At 46.1% G+C, this 19,856-nt stretch overlaps 1 protein-coding gene across 1 annotated transcript in view; it reads right to left on the bottom strand.

The window, feature by feature from the left end:
* Positions 1-19,856, bottom strand: part of RGL1 (ral guanine nucleotide dissociation stimulator-like 1) — a 47,677-nt gene that overhangs the window by 13,654 nt on the left and 14,167 nt on the right. Inside the window, exons 6-11 of the mRNA XM_005856657.2 lie at positions 17,360-17,444; positions 11,859-11,948; positions 9,201-9,287; positions 6,997-7,029; positions 4,861-4,982; positions 3,136-3,225 (exon numbers count right to left, since the gene is read on the bottom strand). Of these exons, the coding sequence (XP_005856719.2) occupies positions 3,136-3,225; positions 4,861-4,982; positions 6,997-7,029; positions 9,201-9,287; positions 11,859-11,948; positions 17,360-17,444 (507 nt within the window). The remainder of the gene's footprint in view (positions 1-3,135; positions 3,226-4,860; positions 4,983-6,996; positions 7,030-9,200; positions 9,288-11,858; positions 11,949-17,359; positions 17,445-19,856) is intronic.

Here is a 19,856-nt window from a genome sequence, read left to right as displayed (position 1 = left end):
GAAGAAGGCTGGCCCTGGAGCTCTAGCTGGGAACTCATAGACAAAAAACCAAGGAGGCAGATTCTGTTTCCTACAAGTTGATGAACTGTAATATCTAAATCCCTTCACTATAAAACAACTCGATAAGAAACATTACAAAACCTTTTTAAAGTTAGGCATGTGAGATAGTAGGGAAAAATCCCTCAAGGCCAGAGAGGAAGGGAATTGAAGCCAGAGCAGGTGAGCTGGTCTTGCAGCTGCTCTGGGTGGGAAATGGGAGGTGCCAGCCTCGGCAAACGAGGGGCATGGGTTTAGCACATACACAGCCCCAGAGGTGAGGCAGGGAGTGGGAACTGAGACCCCTTCCACACAGACAGGACCCTCAAAGGGCTGCATCCTTAGGAAAAGATGGGCTAGAACAACATCTTCCTGTTGGTGCAGGAAGACAGCGGGGCAGCTTCTGTCTCTGTCTGAGCTTGGGTGAAAGAAAAGTGTCTGGAGCCCGGCCAGCGTGGCTCTGTGGTGGAGCATCGACCTATGAACCAGGAGGTCACGGTTTGATTCCTAGTCAGGGCACATGCCCAGGTTGCAGGCTCGATCCCCAGTGTGGGGCATGCAGGAGGCAGCCAATCAATGATTCTCTCTCATCATTGATGTTTCTATCTCCTTCTCTCTCCCTCTCCCTTCCTCTCTGAAATCAAGAAAAAGAAAAAGAAAAGAAAAACGTCTCTCCAGAAATCATATGTGATCTTAGAGTTGCTACCTAAGCACTCTAGGAACTCTCTGGACAGTAATACTCCTGAAGAAACTAGAATTTTAAATATATACATACATGTACATATTTCTGGAGAAATAAACCTTCAACCCAGGCTGCAGAGAATTCTCTGATAAAAATGAGCTCACAACACAAAATTGTAAAATAGATACAAGAAAGCATCCTACCAAAGGTTCTTCCAGCTGTGCAACTTGATGAGGCCATTCTATTTGTAAAGGTTCATTCTACCTCAATACCTGGCATCTCCGGCCTTCAAACAAGGCACCCCTCCCCGTAACGCTCCAAAAGACTCTCCAACCTCTTTGAATGAGTGAACCACTGAATGTAGGGAGAACAAAAAAGGACATTTTCCACCTTTGTATAAGTGCTAAGGTCATAAAATCTTTTGAAAACGCATGCAAACACCCTAATATGTACAAGAAATAAGTTGGGGGCATGTGACCTCTTTTATTCATAATAAACGTGCAAAGTCAACGACGATTACCAAGGATTACACCTGAGCATCTCGGCAAGATCCCACCATGAGACGGCTATAGAGAGCTCTCACCACAGGGCTCTGGCCCGACAGTCCTGCCTCCCCTGGACTTCACACGGGTCCTCACAGAGATTCTTGCCAGTGTTTTGCAGAGATAGGACCCGGGGACGCTAGCGCACCCGGCACAGTAAGAACGCACACTTGGGCTGGAAGGAATGTGAGAGAAGCAGGAATAGAAAGTGAGTGTGCAGTGGCAGCTACCAAGGACAGGGGAGAACAGCAAGTGGGCAAAGGATGCAGCGCTTAGGATGATCTACCTGTGTTGAAAGCCCCAACTCCTTGTGCAGCAGAGGGGACAAGAGGCCCTGCATTCCTCCCCTCACCTATCAAGGAGCCTGATTCCTTGTGCAGGTGTCCATCTTACCAGCTGACAAGGCCTGGTCAGGCCTTTGCGTTATCTCAGAAGAGAACTCCTTCTCCCCCATGACCGCAGCAATGAAAACATAGCAAGAGACTGTGGAAAATTCCAAGAGGTGAATCTAAAAGCTCAAAAATCTAGCATTTAGGAGGGCCAGGGTAGACATCCCGACAAGGAGAGAGGTTTGGCAAGACGACAGGATTACCTTAAAAATGCTTTCTATAAAATCACATGTTCCGCCCTAATCCTCAAAAGCCTCTTATCACCTGGTATCAGGTAGAAAGAAGCCCGAGAGGCTTCTGATAGCGGGAGATCACGCCATCCACGCCCAATAGGGGCTGCATATGTCACACTGGGAAAAAGACAATAACAAGTCCATGCGCTGTCCCTACCGATGTGACTCACTGAGGCCGGTGGAGAGACTGCCAGGGAGTACCAAACACTCACGAACAGAAATTTACACGATTAAGTCACTGGGAGAGTTGGGATGTGTCAGGTCACTCTGCCACGAAAACACTGTCCAATGTTACAAATGCTGTTCTGGCTTGGCCCTGGCCAAAGCAGATGTGTCACTCAAAAGATCAGACACAGGTATATGTCTTTTAAAGAGAGGGAGGTCTGGGTGTGTGGCGCAGAGGAGTAGAGCGAGCGGGAAAGATGAGGACAGAGGTGTGGGACAGCTGGGCGGGGCTGGGGAGATGCTGCAGACCCTCAAGAGTCCTGAGGGCCATGTCAGACTCCGGATTTTACTGAAAAGGAGACGGGTAGGAAGTGAGCCACGGAGGGCCTCTCCCGTGCCTGGATCTGAGCTGAGCATGCAGCCCTGAGTATGATGGACAGGCTCCTGCTTCTGGTGGTTTACATTCCCCTGGAAGGAACATCCAGTGCAACTGGCAGGGGTGGGGTAGACAGCAACGTTAGAGAGGGTGCTCTCTCAGGCGGTAACACTTTTGCCAATATTAACGCAGAGAAAGAGCACGCTAGGCCAAAGGAACAGCTACTGCCAAGCCCGGTGAGGCTGAAGGGGGCTGGAAGACGGCGAACTACATGGAGCGTCGGATGAGAGGAAGGTGGTCAAGAAGGTTGGGGAAAGATCGTGCAGGGCCTAGTGAACTAGGATAAGGAGTTCGGGTGCTACCTTAAAAGAAAACCCTGGAGGTTTTAAGCAAGGAAATGATAGAACCTGGTGTACACTTTAAGGGACTCCAGACTATGTGGATTGCTGGGGCCAGAGAGGGGCAGAAGCTGGGAAAGGTGTTGCTGGTGCTCCAGGTAAGAGATGAGGGTGGTTTGTACCAGGCAGAACAGAGAAGAATGAATAGATTTAGAAAATATACACAGTGAGTTCATGACAGAAATCAGCTATATAACAAGTCAGTGAACGGTCCTTCACTTTTGCCCTGGCTCAGGGCGTCTGTGTTGAATACCCTTCCTCTCCCCTATTCTCACGGGGCCCCTTGAGGCCCCCGGACCCTGCGTGACACTCACAGGCTGAGCCTCTTCACCATGCTCTTCCGAGGCTTGGGCGAGGTGGCGCTGGCATCCGGAGCTGCTTCCACCTCACAGGACAGGGCGTAGCTGGGGAAGAGAAGGGAGCGCGAGGTCAGGGCTTGGCAACTAAAGAGGTTGAAATTCACGTGATTTGCTGGTTTTATTTTAGAGGAAGGTTCTGATTACTCAACATAAAGATATGTACCATGTTGTTCTATCACACGTGTCAGAGGGCACTGACTCAATGACCAGATCTTACAAATTTACACATGTGCCTCCTCCCAACATCCCCCACTGGCATATAGACTGAGGCCGGTTAGTTCCACATGCCCCACATACGTGGATGTGTGCTTTGTAGCACCATCAAAGGCTGACTCCATTCTGTTTCCTGATCATTCTCCTCCCACTGCTAAGCCCGGGGAAGAACCATCTCCTCTCTCTGTCTCCCTCCTATTACTGTGTGTGTGTGTGTGTGTGCGCGCGCGAATGTACTTTCTGTAAAGGACCAGGCTTTGCAGGCTGCATGGTCTCTCTGGCAACTACTCAACTCTGCCTTTAAAGCATGAAAGCAATCATAAACACGATGTGAATGATTGGGCTGTGTTCCAATGAAACTTTATTTATGGATAAAATCTGAATTTCAAATAACTGCCCCATGTCACATCCTTTGTCTCTCCTCCTCCCCCCACCCCAACCATTTAAAAACGTAAAAGCATGCAGTGGGCCGATGTGGACTGCAGACTCTAATCCTCTGGGCTACACGGTAAAGACGACTCCACTGAAGGGCCAACATTCAAGACACTGGAGTTAACGTACCTTTCCATGCTCCCCAACCACTACTCCGAAACCTGTCCCTTGTGTCCCAGCCACACCAGAATTCTCACTGTCCCTCCAAACACCAAGCATGGCAGCCCACCGAGCCTTCACTCATATTCTTCTCTGTCTGGAATGTTCTTCTCCAGATCTCTCCTTCCCAGACCCGCCCACATGGTAACACTTCATGGCCATCTTCCCCGTTTCCCCCCATCCCTGGCCAAATGAATTGTTCCTGCCTGGAGATCCTGCAGCATTTTATTTCAATTCTTCATGAGCCGCCTCCCCTCCCTGACTGAAAGCTGGTACCAATTAACAACAGTGACACACATGGTGATGATCGGTGGTGGGGGTGGTGGTGGTGATGTAAGCACTTTAGCAATGTTTTCCCCAAATATGATTTCATTTAATCCTCACAAACAAACATCTTATAGAAGAGCATCCTGATGATCAGGAAGAATGAGTGACTCGTTCAAGGTTACAGAGATAATCAATGGTAGAGCAAGAATCTGAAAGCACTTCTTCCGATATCATCAATCCAGCTTTTCCTGCTACATCAGTACCCTTTGAAAGCCGAGCGTCTAAAAGGGGTCCTCAAACTACGGCCCGCGGGCCACATGCAAATACAAATATTGTATTTGTTCCCGTTTTGTTTTTTTACTTCAAAATAAGATATGTGCAGTGTGCATAGGAATTTGTTCATAGTTTTTTTTTAAACTATAGTCCGGCCCTCCAACAGTCTGAGGGACAGTGAACTGGCCCCCTATTTAAAAAGTTTGAGGACCCCTGGTAGAGTCTAGTAGCTGCTCACTAAACAGCTGTTGAATAAATAGCCATGTGAGGAACTGGGTGTGGTATTCCCCTCGCCAGCACCACAGCTCCACCTTGGTGGGCAGTAGGTCCGCCTACCTCTCTTCCTCTGTCAGGAGCCGCTGCCTCTGGAACCACTGGATGAACTTCTGGTCTGGGGTCATGCAGTAGCTGTTGCAGGCAGACTGTAAGAGCTTTATTTGGGCAATCACTTCAAATTCCTAAAGCAGACAGAACATCAAAAAGAAAGAGTGAGGAATAAGGCCAACCAAATACACATCTTTTCAATGTGAAGAAAAAGAAAATGCCGCATTAGGATAAATGATGGAGATTCTAGGGGAACTCCAAAGCACTGCCTTCCTTCGAAATAAAATAGCTGAATAATGCTTAGAAATTCTAACTTAGAATCTCTGAAGGCCTTGTCTGCTCTAATTGTCAATCCTCCGTTCCCCTTAACAAAGCAATCTGTGTGAATAAAACACGCTATCAAAGCAGCCCAAACTAGTTACTACCTAAAATCATAGTGACTTCCTTTTGTTCTTTTCTATTTTAATTATAAGGATAAAAAAGTTATTTTTAATTTGAATACTTCTAAAAGATAAACAAAAACATTTGGAAGCTCCCAAGTTCCCCACCCCCGTCTTCTTCAACTCTTACCCCTCAACAAATAAGTTATGGTATGTTCGAATATCTAAACAGTTCGGTGCCTCCAAACTAGAATGTTTAGATTTCCCCAATCCTTGGGTTTTTACTACTCCAGTAAATCATTTAACCAAGTCTTTTAAAGCTCACAAGAGAAGCAAGTATATAATTATGTCCAAAATTATTTATACTTCCTTAGATGCATCAATAAGGATTTTTATTTTTAAGTCAGCAATGAATATAAGCTTTAGCCTTAGGTTTTATACTCAAACTTTCCAAGAGTTCCACATGCTAGTCTTAAAGGGAAAGAGATTACCATCTATGGTTATTCTGAAGTTAAAGGACAAAGATGGGTAACAAGGTAACAATGTGTCTGTCCTTACAGGACATGACAGAGGTAACCAACAGCTGGCGGTCTATGGTGTCAGTTTCCCATCCAATGACCTCCGCCCTTGGTCTCAGTACCCTCAGGCAACATTCATCTTTGGCTACAGAAGAAAGCACACTCTACCAAGGACAGAAGTCTTATATCTGTCTAGGTTAGTGTATCTTGTTACCAGTGAACTCAGCTTGCTTAGCTCCTGAAGTTCTGGTTTTAACTTCAAGGTCATTTGCTTCTGAAAATTTCTCTGACCCCACGAGTTGGGGGATAGATGCCCCTCCTGCAGGCTCCTATAATACCCACTCCTTCTGCTCACAAGCCCTTCAGCAGGTCGCCTTATAATTGCCTCCTTATGTGTTCACCTTCCTCCTGGATTGCGGGCTTTCCAAGGCTAGTGAGCTCTGTGTTTTGTATGTGTTTTCTGCGGCAATACCCACACCTATCACAGCGTCTGACCCATGGGAGGTATGTAATCAATATTCGTGGAATCAAAGAGGAATGAATGACTAAAGAACAGTGAGAGTCCTCTGGGATGAAGTTTTTCTTTTTCCCACTTGTTTTCCTTTGAATCTTTTAAATACCTATTTAACTACAGCATGTCAACACCAAAGCCATACCAACTTTTCAAAGCTCTCTGTTTTATCTTTTTTTTAGTGCCATGCAGAATTATTCTACTGTCCACACAAAAAATTAAAATTTATGTTGAACACCCTTTCCTCAGCTGACAAGAAAAAGAATAATTCTTCAAATAACAGTGAGACCCTTTCCTTTCCTCTCTCAAATAGACCCATAAGAGTTAACCATCTTTATTAATTCTTCTATGTCATTTACTCTTAGGAAACCCATAAGAAGAGAAACCCGTTATTACTGAAGCCGATTGTAAAGAAGGGGGAGGAGGTGTAAGGAAAGAAGGGCGGGCTCTACAGTGGCTGGGCAGGATGTGAGCCCTGGCTCTGCCACTGGGTGACTCTGGCCACGTGACTCCATCTCGCTCAGTCCTGGTTTCCTCACCTTTGAATTGAGGATGAGAAATCTACCTCACGGGGCTCTTGAGGGATAATGTATGGGCGCATGCTGAGCGCAGTGGTATATGACAAATGATCAATAAATGCTAATTCATTTTTTCTGCCTCTACCAAAAAATGTAAGTCCCCACTTCTTTCATTTTGTCATCCCAGATAAGTCACATGGAAAATCAAGATCTCTACTTACCCGTCTCCTTTTCTCAAAGTTGATCAGCCCACCCTGAAAGGAATTAAGAGAGAGAGAGTGTGACAAACCAAACTTTGAAACACAGCCAACCCCTGTGTTGTTCTAGGCCTTACTAAAACCAATTGAAGGTTTTAATTAAGATTAAAATAAAGTCATAAATATTAATAACACTGTAATTATGGCTACTATGGAGGAAAGAAAGCATTGTTTGCTTCAACATTCTTTTAATTATAATAGGACAGGATAGGCAAACAGCCTTCTCTTAAACAACTAAAACAGTAATATTGAGGAATTATAATTCAGAATCCAAACACATTTGCAGAACCAGGAAGGGCAAGAGCTTGAGTAAATGTTCCATTACACTTTTTTTAACCAAAAGTAACAAAAACAGATGGTCCTTGACTCACACTAGGAACCAAATTGTCAATGGTTTATCAAAAGGGAAGTCTCTTCTACGAAGCATCATGAAAAGTTAAGTTTCAGTTCTTCACCCCCAGCTCCTATTCTCAGGAGGCTGAACTTAACTCTAAATCATTGTCACTCCCCCCATTCCCCAACACTGCTGAGTGTTTCCTGAGGCAGAGGATGGAAGGAAACATAGGCAAGGCAGCAGGAACGAGCATGTCCACAACATTCACGTGAACTCGGAGGCAGGTGTGTGCAAACTTACTGCCACTCCTTCTAATAAAGGCTGATTACATGTGAGAACCACGGGCGAGAGATGGATGCAAACATAACCTTCACTTTCATTTCAATATCAAACTTATTCTCCACTTAATATTTTAATAGTTATAAAAAGTAGCTTATTTGACTGGGACTGGGTCCAGCTCCTTTCCCATCGAAAGAGAGAGAGCATGTGTGCCCAAGTGTGGCTGCCTCAGAGCAGACAATAATAAGGAAAAAATGGAATCCCAGTGGGGGGTGTGCAGGAGGCAGCTGATCGATGTTTCTCTCTCATCGATGTTTCTAACTCTCTGTCCCTCTCCCTTCCTCTCTGTAAAAATCAATAAAATATATTTTTTTAAAAAAAAGTAGCTTATTTGACTGGGTCCAGCTCTTTTCCCATTGAAAGAGAGAGAGCGCAGGAGGCTGAACTTAACTCTAAATCATTGTCACTCCCCGATTCCCCAACACTGGTGAGTGTTTCCTGAGATAAGCTGAGGCAGAGGATGGAAGGAGACATAGGCAAGGCAGCAGGAACGAGCATGTCCACAACATTCACGTGAACTCGGAGGCAGGTGTGTGCAAACTTACTGCCACTCCTTCTAATAAAGGCTGATTACATGTGAGAACCACGGGCGAGAGATGGATGCAAACATAACCTTCACTTTCATTTCAATATCAAACTTATTCTCCACTTAATATTTTAATAGTTATAAAAAGTAGCTTATTTGACTGGGACTGGGTCCAGCTCCTTTCCCATCGAAAGAGAGAGAGCATGTGTGCCCAAGTGTGGCTGCCTCAGAGCAGACAATAATAAGGAAAAAATGGAATATTGAAAAATCCACAAACTTGACTCCCTACCCCACCAGATAGGATGGAATGTTAGGGCATATCACCCCCTCCCAAAACCCAACTCAACATCAAGTTCTTGCTCAAACCCGTTCCTTCATAAGGTCTTGCCATCTCTTTCCTCACATGGAGCTAATCATGACCTCCCCTCTTACCAAACTGCATCTGTTTGAATTCTTAATTTTCTATCAACCCCGCCAGCTTTGAATCTACCTCCCAGGGGATTGTGAGCCACTTCTGGTTACTCATCTGCCTCAGAGCAGACAATAATAAGGAAAAAATGGAATATTGAAAAATCCACAAACTTGACTCCCTACCCCACCAGATAGGGTGGAATGTTAGGGCATATCACCCCCTCCCAAAACCCAACTCAACATCAAGTTCTTGCTCAAACCCGTTCCTTCATAAGGTCTTGCCATCTCTTTCCTCACATGGAGCTAATCATGACCTCCCCTCTTACCAAACCGCATCTGTTTGAATTCTTAATTTTCTATCAACCCTGCCAGCTCTGACATCTACCTTCCATGGGATTGTGAGCCACTTCTGGTTACTCACCTTTGTATTCTTCATAGCATCTAGCACAGTGCCACGGACACAATGGGCCCTCAATAGACACTAACAAAGGTGAATTTCTCTCTTGGGTACCAAGGAGAAGGCTGCAGGTGCAATGTCGCCACCTGCACAGAACTCACCTCGATGTAGTCCTGGAGAGCGGTGTCGAGCATGGTCAGGTCGGTCAGGAAGGTGCCCAGGTAGGGCACAGTGCCCTGCATCAGCCCCTGAGGAGGAAGCACAACAAAACTGTCTTGGCTGTTACTGACAAGCCTATGGGTTTCAATAACCTCCATGCTGGGGCAAATGGACCTGCTGTGGGCTACGTTTAGCAACGTGCCCATTCGCAGAAGGAAGCAGCAATCTTTGAATGGCCAGGTAAGCCTTGACAAGTTTAATTCAGAACCATTCAGGGCCTAATTTGGGGGCATCGGTACTAACTCCATGAATGAATTGTTGAAAATTCCTACACAAGAAGTCCATCATCTGATATCTGACTTTCAAAGTTTTGAAAACTGAGCCTCAAAGCCAGGAGACCAGATAAGAGTGCCCTCAGGGGGCTTATATGTTGCTCAGGCTCAGGCCAGACACGTCTCTTCTCTTTTGGAGGAGTGGACACTCGAGTGGTTTGGAATGGCCTGGAGAGGGATGGCCTCGCCATCGGTGAGGGGGTGGCCGCTGCTCACAGGAGAAGAGTGTGCACCACAAGGGGGTGAGATGCCACTGCTACAACGGCCCCTTGGTCTAGACTTCATAGCTCACTTCCAAAGCATAGGAGGGAGAGGGAGGGGGAGAAGGAGTAACTTTAAAGGGGAACACCTGGCAAACTCGACATGAATCAAGGCATGAAGAGTAATATCACGAGTGACACCAGATGTCACCCTGATGTCATGTCATTCGCTCCTTGCCAGAATGTGATGAAAATGGCACTTCACCCTGTGACAGTCTTCCCCCAAACCCATAACTTCAGTCTAGTCACTAGGAAGACAACAGACTCACCCTGATTGTGGGACATTCTAAGGCAGCGGTTCTCAATCTGTGGGTCGCGACTGACCCCTGCCTTTGGCAGTCAACGACCCTTTCACAGGGGTCGCCTAAGACCATCCTGCATATTAGATATTTACATTATGATTCATAACAGTAGCAACATTACAGTTATGAAGTAGCAACGAAAATAATTTTATGGTTGGGTCACAACATGAGGAACTGTATTTAAAGGGCCAGAAGGTTGAGAACCACTGTTCTAAGGGCACCAGGACAGTGTTCCTTAAGATTGTCAAGGTCATGAAAAACAAGGCAAGACTGAGAAACTGGCACAGACCGGAGGAGATTGGGAGACATGACAACTGAACGAGGGGGGTATGCTGGGTTAGACCCTGGAACAGAAAGAGGACACTAATGGAAAAGTGCTGAGAAGCAAGGAAGGTCTGCCCTGTAGGCAGCAGTGGCTGGCCAGGGCCCGTGTCTCAGGATGACAGGTGTGCATGGTCATGGAAGATGTCCACGAAAGGAAACTGGGTGAGGGTTCACAGAAACTCATGCACTACCTGGAACTTCTCTGTAAATTCCAAAATAAAATAAAAAAATTGGCTCTTGGCAATCAGGTAGAAATACTTCAACTACAGGTATATACTAGATTAATTTCACCAAATTTCCTTTGAAATCATCTCTATCTCCATAAGGCACCAAAGCATTAATGATGTTGAAAATAAAATAAAAGGGTACTTCCATGGACACCTTCTAAGTTCCACTGAGGCACTTATGGAAATTTGGCCAAAAGAAACCCCCGAGTCTCAGCCAGGACAAGGCAGGCTGCACGTGCGAGGTGGCTGCTTCCTCAGCCAGAACTGCCTGGTGAGGGTCACGCCACGGAGGGCCCGTCCTTCAGGGCCTCCCGTCAGCGGCAGCTCGTCCTTCCCCATTATGCACTCAAGGTCTCATCCCGGACCAAAATACTCTTCTTTTTTTTAACAGCTATTTTTAACTTGTCTTTGAACAACTGAAGAGTTGGAAATGTTGTAAATTTGTACGGCTTTATGTTACAGCAGAGCCCTATCATTCAAGAACGTTCCCGACTTATGTGCAGCTTTCCAAAGAGAAGTCCTCTGTACACAGGATGAGAATATCAGAGTTGTCCGTCTCTAGTCTCCTCTCTCTGCTTTTCCTCTTCTATGCTTATCATTAGGGAAGCTTTTTAAGTAAAGCTAAAGATGATAATAACTATCCTTCAGTCTTAAGGAGGGAGGTCCGGCACGCCTCTGAGTACTGAGAAAGGTTTGGCTGGCCCTTGGGGTTAGGAGAGCTGGGAACTGACTAGAGGGTGGGAACAGATGAGATTTCCCGGCACATGATCAAATCCTCCTGGGGGCGGACACTCTGTCCCACCTGGTCCTGGGCCACCACGCGTGCAAAGCTGACTACGGAGGCCTTCCCATTGGGGAGTGGAGCCCAGGAGGTCTCAAGGCCAAGGTGGCAGCAGCTTCTCAGTGCAGGAGTGGGTGGAGGAAGAGGGAAGGAAGTCTACCTGCGGCAGTGTGTTCCTTACAGAAAAAAAGTGCCCCAGAGAGCACCATGACCCACGACTCTCAGTGTTTACTTCCTGCTGGGTCCAATGGGAGTAATAACACTGTTCCTTTCCTGCAGATCCCCAGGGTTAGTTACTGAGAGCGAACGGGCAGGGAGTAGAGATGCTCACGAAAGCCTGGGCCCCTGCAGATGAAGGTGCTGGTGGCATGCGGGGGCCGCTCCCCACCCAGGCGGCTCTCCCGTGGGCCTCGGGAAGATCCGGGTGCACGTACCATGTCCTTCTGCAGCTGGAGCCGCCGCTGCGTCCGCTTCTGGTTTTCTTTCACACTGCTGTCCAGGTTGGCAAACTTGGAGGTTCCTTCCTGGAAGAGAAGCACACACAGAGGAGAGTGATGGAGAAGGACCCTGGGAAGAAGTGAAGTGGCGCCTCGTGGCTGACATGGACCCTCCGCACAACTGTCTGGGTGGCAGGCAAAATGGAGAGGCCTGCAATGGGCTCGGGCTGAATTAGGCAAATCCACGCTGGCTGGTTGCAAGTGGTCTATTTGTAGAAAGACCTGGGGGCCTTGCATTATCCTGTACCCCCCTACATGGTGATAAGAGCCCTGGTTTGGTATAAAATCAATCGTCAATCTAAGACAGGCGATTCCTGGAAGTGGAGACAAGTTTTTACACATCCCAGATTTCACTCAGTCATCACACGGCCTGGAAATGAAGATCTCTTCCCCTGGACATCGTGTGGTTTTTCGCTCTTGGCCTGAAGTGCACCGGCCAGCATTCTGTGAAAGAAAAGGGACTATTTCTGTGGTATTTCTTAGCCAAGTGAAACTTTTGTGCCGGAAGTTCTTTGAGGAAGTCCAGTACTGGGCACAGCGCGAATCTGTGAAGGCCAGGACTTCATACACGTCCCCCGTTTCCTCCCCCAGTCAAACCTCTCAAGTTGCCTCTCAGGTTAGAACTCTTACACATCAATCCTTCCTCTGGGCGCCTGAGGACAGATGACCGTCCCTTCCCTCCTCCCGTCTGTTGTAACAACAAACTCTTTTAAACTCTTCTACATAATGACTAATCTTGAGTTTGCTGACTGAACATAAAGTGTTTTCCGTTTTGTGGTTTCAGTCTTGTTAAGTTCTCATTTTCCAGGAACTGTATGAATGAGAGGCAAATTGCACAGTTCAGTTGCATATAACCTCTACTTCAGTTTTCCCTTAGTCAGTTTCCCTGGGTTCATTACGTTTTCATAGCATGTGACCTTTCACTACCGTACGGCTGCTAAGGGTCTTCCTCGGTGACTTGGCCTTCCCCGTGGCAGGGAGGTGTCAGTTACCTTCTTCTATCACTCACAACCCTTAACCCAGGTCCAGGGACACTGCCGGGGACAGAACCCATAGTGACTTACTGTCCATTTTAATTCTCCCTGTGACAGAGGATCATCAGGAGCATTACCATTTAATAATCTCCTACTTACAGTTTTTCCTGGGGGTGAATGAAAGGGGCTGAAATGTGCCATTTCCTGTGCTAGGAGGTTGTGAGTCCTCTCAAATTCTTGAGAATTTTCTTGGAGTAAGAAATCCATTCTTTCTGACTTTAATATGAGTGTCCATCCAGTGTGTCAGTCCTTCTGGCTCCCTTCCACTTTCTTAACCGTCAGCAGAGGAATATGTGTGGAAATTATTGCAGATATACCTAAAGTTCTTACAAAGGGCGTCGGAACAGTCAACAGGCTCCTGAGAATCACAGAATAACGGAGATGGGAGGGACCTTGACAACGCACTAGGACAACCTGCTAATTGGTGGAGAGGCAAAGCCCTGAGGTGGGAGCCAGGAGACCACTGACTTGATGACTTCGTGAGGAGAGTCCATCGCTGCTGGATGGTTGGCTAGTGCAGTTCCTCCAAATGGGGTGTCCACGGAAAGTCCACTAGTTGCCACATCCCCACAGTTTCAGTTTCTTTCTTCTGAAGCCTTACATCCTCTGCTCTGCAACGTCTCAAACACCAATCCCTCCACACTTCTCGAAGCTTTTGACAGGTTTGGTGATTACATCACTCAGGGTCTTTCCTTCTGCCTCTTCTCTGCTCTTGCTCACACTATCTCAGTAATTCTTCTTTCTATCAAAGTCATCTTCCTGTTTCTAACTATACTCATGTCTTTGCATATACTATCCAGGCCCAAGACCTTACTCATCACCTATGTTGGGATAGATTCCAAATCTCTCCCTCCATAAACCTCCCACTACTCAACACTCTCATCTTTCCCTCTCGCTAGTGCAAATTCCTCACCTGAGTCTCACCTTCTCTCTCCATCTTTAGCAGAGTTCAGCTGCCCTCACAGATCCTGTTCCTCACCTGAGAGGGGCCTCTTCTATTCGGGAGATACACAGGCATGGGATCCTTCTCAATAAATGTAGATTAAATTGTAGCTTGGCCCTGACCGGTTTGGCTCAGCAGATAGAGCGTCGGCCTGCGGACTCAGGGTCCCAGGTTCGATTCTGGTCAAGGGCATGTGCCTTGGTTGCGGGCACATCCCCCGTGGGGAGTGTGCAGGAGGCAGCTGATCGATGTTTCTCTCTCATCAATGTTTCTAACTCTCTATCCCTCTCCCTTCCTCTCTGTAAAAAAATCAATAAAATATATTTTTTTAAAAATTGTAGCTTGAAAGCTAATGGTAATTATTTGAGTAGGTCTTCACAGTCCTCACAATTTCCTGCTCCAACTCTGAATGTGTGTTTGGGTGCTTCACTGAACAGTACATCTGTACCAGAGCCAAATTCTTGGGCCTCCCTGGAAGTTATTGGTGTCAATTCAACTGGGAAGAATTCTCACTACGAGTCCCAAGAACCAGGGAGATTTGTGATGTTCTGCTTCCCTGTGGTTGTGAAATTTGCAGATTCTGTAATTTACCTGCTTTGAATTATCTAAGTTCTAGAAATCATAAGGAGGTGACAGGTTTAAGATAATTTTTGAGGAAAATAAAAACATTTTTTCCCAACAAAAGGAAAACCATAGATTCTTGCTGATTATTATGTTCCCTCAGTCATTACATCTACCCAGAAGTAGAAGAGAAGAGAAGAGAGGCCATTTAAGACTAAGATTATACAACCACAAATCAGTCTAAGTCCAGGTGGTTCTTTTGAGAACCTAATACCTTGATTTCATTTTCACAACTGTGCTGAGAATTAACACCCAGAATTATATATTTCATAGTAAAGAATGATCAACAAAAATGACTGGAAAGAGACCTACGTGTACATATGCACTGGCCCCAACAGTCCTCTATCATTAATGATAATGCACAGACTACATGAGTTCATAGCCAAGTTTTTCCTTTCTTTGGGAGTGGGGCCTTACATAAGAAATTTCACTTAGAGCACTGAGGTAAACTTCTACTGTTAAGAAAGGTTTATGGGACCTTTAATGTCTAGAGATAGCTTTGCTTCTAAGGTTTCAGCCAGAAGACCGTCAGCAGGCAATGAGCTGCACACTATTCAATTTATCTACTTTGCAAGGATGACTCAGAGCTCTTGCGATTTGAATGTGTGGCTCCAGTTGGTCTAGCTTTCTATTACTGACCGGGAGACCACTAAGCCACCTCCTTCCAGTCAGATGAGTTTCCATTTAAAGTCTGCAAATCCAGGGGGATGTGGAGCAGCGAGTAGTAATGTGATCTCAGCGATCATTGTATAGAGTGCAGTTGAGCAGGTAGGCCAAATCCAGAGTCAGACATCAGCACAAACTACCCTGCTCACACCGTCTTCTCCAAGAAAGGCTGATAGTGGGCAAGTTGTTAAAGTCATGTGAATTATAAGACCCATCAATTCATGCAGTCAAACACTTGCTACATGCCAGGCACTGTGCTGGGCATCAGGGATGTACCAGTGAAAGAGAGAAACCCAGTCCCTGACTGAAAGAGGCTTGCAGGCCAGTAGGGAGACAGGTGAAGTACACAGGCAATGCCAACGGGACATATGAGAAGCGCTAGGTCAGAGGATGACCGGCTTCCTCTGGAGCACATGCAAGGAACCTAGCCAGGCCTGAGGGTGTCCAGGAGGGCTCCCAGCAGGAGAGTGTACACTCCAACATGAAGGATGAGTAGGACTTAGAAGGAGAACAATCAGAAAGACCATAACAGATGTCCTTGGAGGAAGGACTGATCTAACAATGATCAACTAGACACCTTTTCTTAGTCACCCCACCTCCACTTGACTTTCACTCCTATTCCAAGTGTCTGCCTAAGGTCACATATGCAACTTATACTTCATTCATTTTCATGTGTCATGCATACTTTGGTTCCATGTGTATATAGCTTGCCAAATACTAAAAATAACTTACATCTGCATAGGGCTTTCAAATATTTTATCTTAGTCAATCTTCAAAACCCTTCCATGAGGTCAGTGGACTAAATGCTATTGTTGTCTCCAATTGATGGAAAGTAGAGTAAGGACAAAGATCCTACCCTCCAGTTGCCCAGTTCAGGGCTCCCCTAGGGTGGCACATCTCCTGCTCTTTTGTAACTGTCCACTCCTCTCCCTCCCCCATGAGACTGTCATCTCCTTAAAATCAGAGACCGCCTTCAATATGGTTGTACCTCCAATACCCACTACATAGTGAACGCTCAATCAATATCTGTTGAACCGCTGACTTACCTTCTCTATCAAGCTGTCCCCAATCTACCCTGTCCCCAACTCCCAAGGGGTCAGAAGAGACAGTTTTATGCCTCAGTGATAAAGGCAGGTTTTAGAGTCTCACCAGGTTGTATCCACATCTAGCTCCACCGCCTACCACGTGTGTGACTTAGGGCATGTTATTTATCTGACTCTTGGCTACCTGCAAAATGAGGATCATAAGATCTGCTTTATAGAAAGGCTATGAAGATGGCTTCTGCTCTATGTTCACCTCTGATGAATATTCACAGCCTGTCATGTGCACCTTGGACTTATTCTCATTTAGTGTCTTTATCTACCAACTGGAAGGTGAACTCTTGAAAACAGGATCTGTTAGCCACCTTCATACCTCTCGAGCAGCGGTTCTCAACCTGTGGGTCGCGACCCCTTTGAAGGTCTAACGACCCTTTCACAGGGGTCGCCTAAGACCATCCTGCATATCAGATATTTACATTATGTTTCATAACAGTAGCAACATTACAGTTATGAAGTAGCAACGAAAATAATTTTATGGTTGGGTCACAACATGAGGAACTGTACTTAAAGGGCCAGAAGGTTGAGAACCACTGCTCTAGAGGCTGGCCCAGTGCTTTACAAATATTAGGTATGCAACCAGTGTCCGGAACAGTAAAATGCAGCACGCTCTACCTGTACCTCGCCCGGGGTTCAGCAGTCAGCATCATCTGGCATTCAATAAATATTGCTGACTGACAGATTGTGCAACGTAGTCCAAATAAAGGATGTGGAATTGCTGGCTCGGCCTCTGTCATTCTAGGAGATGTTTTTGCTGAGAAGAAATATTCCAGGGCCTCTTACCCACCCAACTGCCAGCACTTGGTATTTGCGGAGCAGCTCGTTAAAGAGGGACGCACACGAGCACAAGTTTCACAATCTGGTTGCGTAACAGTGAAGCCAAGGAGCTGGACTTTGGATTTTCTCAGCCCCAAGCTTCTTAGATTAGGCATTTTTAAAAAAACAAAAATCTGCCTTCTAGTCACTTGAGGCTTTCTCAGACTGCAGGAATTTAAGGAGCCCCTGCACCCCCTGCAAGCCACCGTTCCCTTGAATGGATTCCAGAGTCAAGAATGCCACCCGTACCCAGTGCCTCACCTTCATCAGCAGTTCCCGGCTGGTCAAATGATTATTATGGTCCGAGAAGATATCGGAAAGTTCTTCAAACATTAGCATGCGCTCTCTGCAAGAGGGATCAAGAAAATATGAACAAATGAAGTTAGGAAAACTTACACCTTCAGTCCAGCTGTTCCCAGCACCTATAGCTACAGAGGGATCACACTGATCTCAGGGTCAGGGAGTGATATGAGCAGATGAAACAATGACTTCTTCCATGCAGGGTGGCTTTTTTTTTTTTAATAGATATGATCACTTGTGTGAAGAGAGGAATATTTTCTAACCATGTGTTTTATAATCATAAAAATATTGTTAAATTGGGGAATTAAATTGTTCAACTGGGACATGTTCTCTTCAGAAAAAAAAAATCTATCTTGGCAACACACACAGCCCCACGGACCTGAGAAATTATCTTGGCCGGTCCCCTCATTTTAGAGATGGAGACGCCAGGGTCAGGGATGGGCCCAAGTTTCCACTAGTAACTGCTGAGCGTTGCAGGTACAGAACCCAAGTCTCCTGAATCACAGACTCAGAGTAGAGGACGGGATCAAGACGGACTTGGGAGTCAGAGGAGTGGGTTCAAATCCCAACTCCGCCACTTTCTCGTCACGTGATCTTGGACAAATTGCTTCTCTTTTCTGAGCTTCAATTTTCTTATCTGGACCATGGAAATACCAATAGTCGCCTGCAAGACTGCTGTGAAAGCCAGCAGAATCACACATGCCAAGAGCCTGCTCTGTCCTTGTTCTTTTTTGTTCACTACGTCTCCATGGGCCTCATGCTTTAATCCACGCACCCCTCCAGGGTTACCGAGTGGATAATTCTGAAGGCAAAGGATTAACAGGGACGATTCCATTCCATATGCAGCATTTTCATTATCACGAGAAAGCCATTATTAAGAACTTACTTGTTTCACGCATATAATATTGCTCTCATAATTAAGAAAACCATGAAAGCTATTTATATTTTGGAAAAACAATTAAGAAATTGATTACATGTCAGGCTAAATAAAGAGAAATAAGTAGACATCTTCTTTGTCCACTGAAAGTTATTAGCATAAAAGGTTACAGGGAAATGACAACCCGTAAGCTATCTTAACCCTGTCACTTGAATTTAGCAACGGAAAATATGTAAGGCTGATAACAGAAGTGTCTTCTCTGAGGAGCTGTGACACTTCGGCAGCATCCCTGCTCAAACGTGAACCAACCATCCAACTACGAAACAAACTAGACCCCTATGTTGTGCAGAATGCATCTCTGAGGCTGATTCTGTGGTGTGTTCTTTGGATAGTTAATAAAGCCAGCTGGGAGAATGGACTTTCTCATATGAACCAGGGAGATTAGGATACAAGTCCACTGATTTCCTCACTTGTGTTTTAGCCTCAGATTTGCTGGGGAAGAAGTCTCTGGCTCGCTAAGTGGCTTTTCATAGTGGTCACTTTATCACCCTCCAAAGAAAGATAGGATTACCCTTGACGGCAATCAGAGAAGGCTGCAATCAGGCAAGGCTGCATTTTAGCACATGCCCATGAATTTGATTTTGACACCACAGTTGGGGAGCGGTGATAAGGAGAAGGAGTTGGAGTTGGGGGTGTTGAGGATGAGGACTCTGGACACAGCTGACTTTCCCATCTGTTTCCCCAGGGCTTATTATCTAACAATCTTATAGGACCCATACCTTTCAGAACATGTATGTGCAGAGGAAAATCAATCAACTGATCTCCCTTTCACACAGAGTCACCTTGATTATTCAAACTAATGCAGAGGAGAAAGAACCCACGTGCAGGGTGGTAATTAAGAAAGTTGCTCTGGACTTGGGAAAGCCTGCCTGCTAGATAACGGCATCATAAACAGAGCATGAGCTTTGGGGTCCAAGTGGTGGTGGCTTCCACAGCTCTGCAATGCCAGGCATTAAGATCATCCATTTCAATGTTTCCCCCTTTACCCATCAAAGAATTATGTAATAAATAACATAATTCTCCCAAGCAGACTCTCCTCCGACTAGGACTATGAGCTCATCAATAACCTTGAGATCCCTGGCACTCACTTTTTAGCGTAAATCTAGGAAACTCTGCTGTACCAATCTGGGGCTCTTGCAGTTTGGAGTGTGTCTGTCCCTTTGGGCTTAATCAGCTCTGAGAGAATGGATGAAAGTCAGTGCTGGACCTACTCTAAGGACCAAACCACCAATTCCACAAGAGCGAGCCTGCTAGGCAGCCAGCTGGCCTCGCTCCTGCCTGAAATGGACTATACTGCATACAGTATAGACTATAAACAGTTTACACATTCTTCCCATACAGCCTGACTTCTTGATTAGCTCAAACCTAGGCGGACCTGTGGTATGTAGCTGGCCTAGTCTGCAGCCAGGACACATCACATCCCCCAGCCTCTCAGCCTGTACTGCCTCGGGGCCAGAACTGCCTTCTCACTCACCCTTCCCTCCTCTGCAAAAGCTCTCTGGTCTACAAGGGAAGCTCTGG

The sequence above is a fragment of the Myotis brandtii genome, unplaced genomic scaffold (genome assembly GCF_000412655.1).
Source record: "Myotis brandtii unplaced genomic scaffold, ASM41265v1 scaffold104, whole genome shotgun sequence".
In the NCBI taxonomy this organism is placed as follows: domain Eukaryota; kingdom Metazoa; phylum Chordata; class Mammalia; order Chiroptera; family Vespertilionidae; genus Myotis; species Myotis brandtii.
The sequence above is the reverse complement of the archived record's forward strand: the minus strand, read 5'-3'. Positions and strand labels throughout refer to the sequence as shown.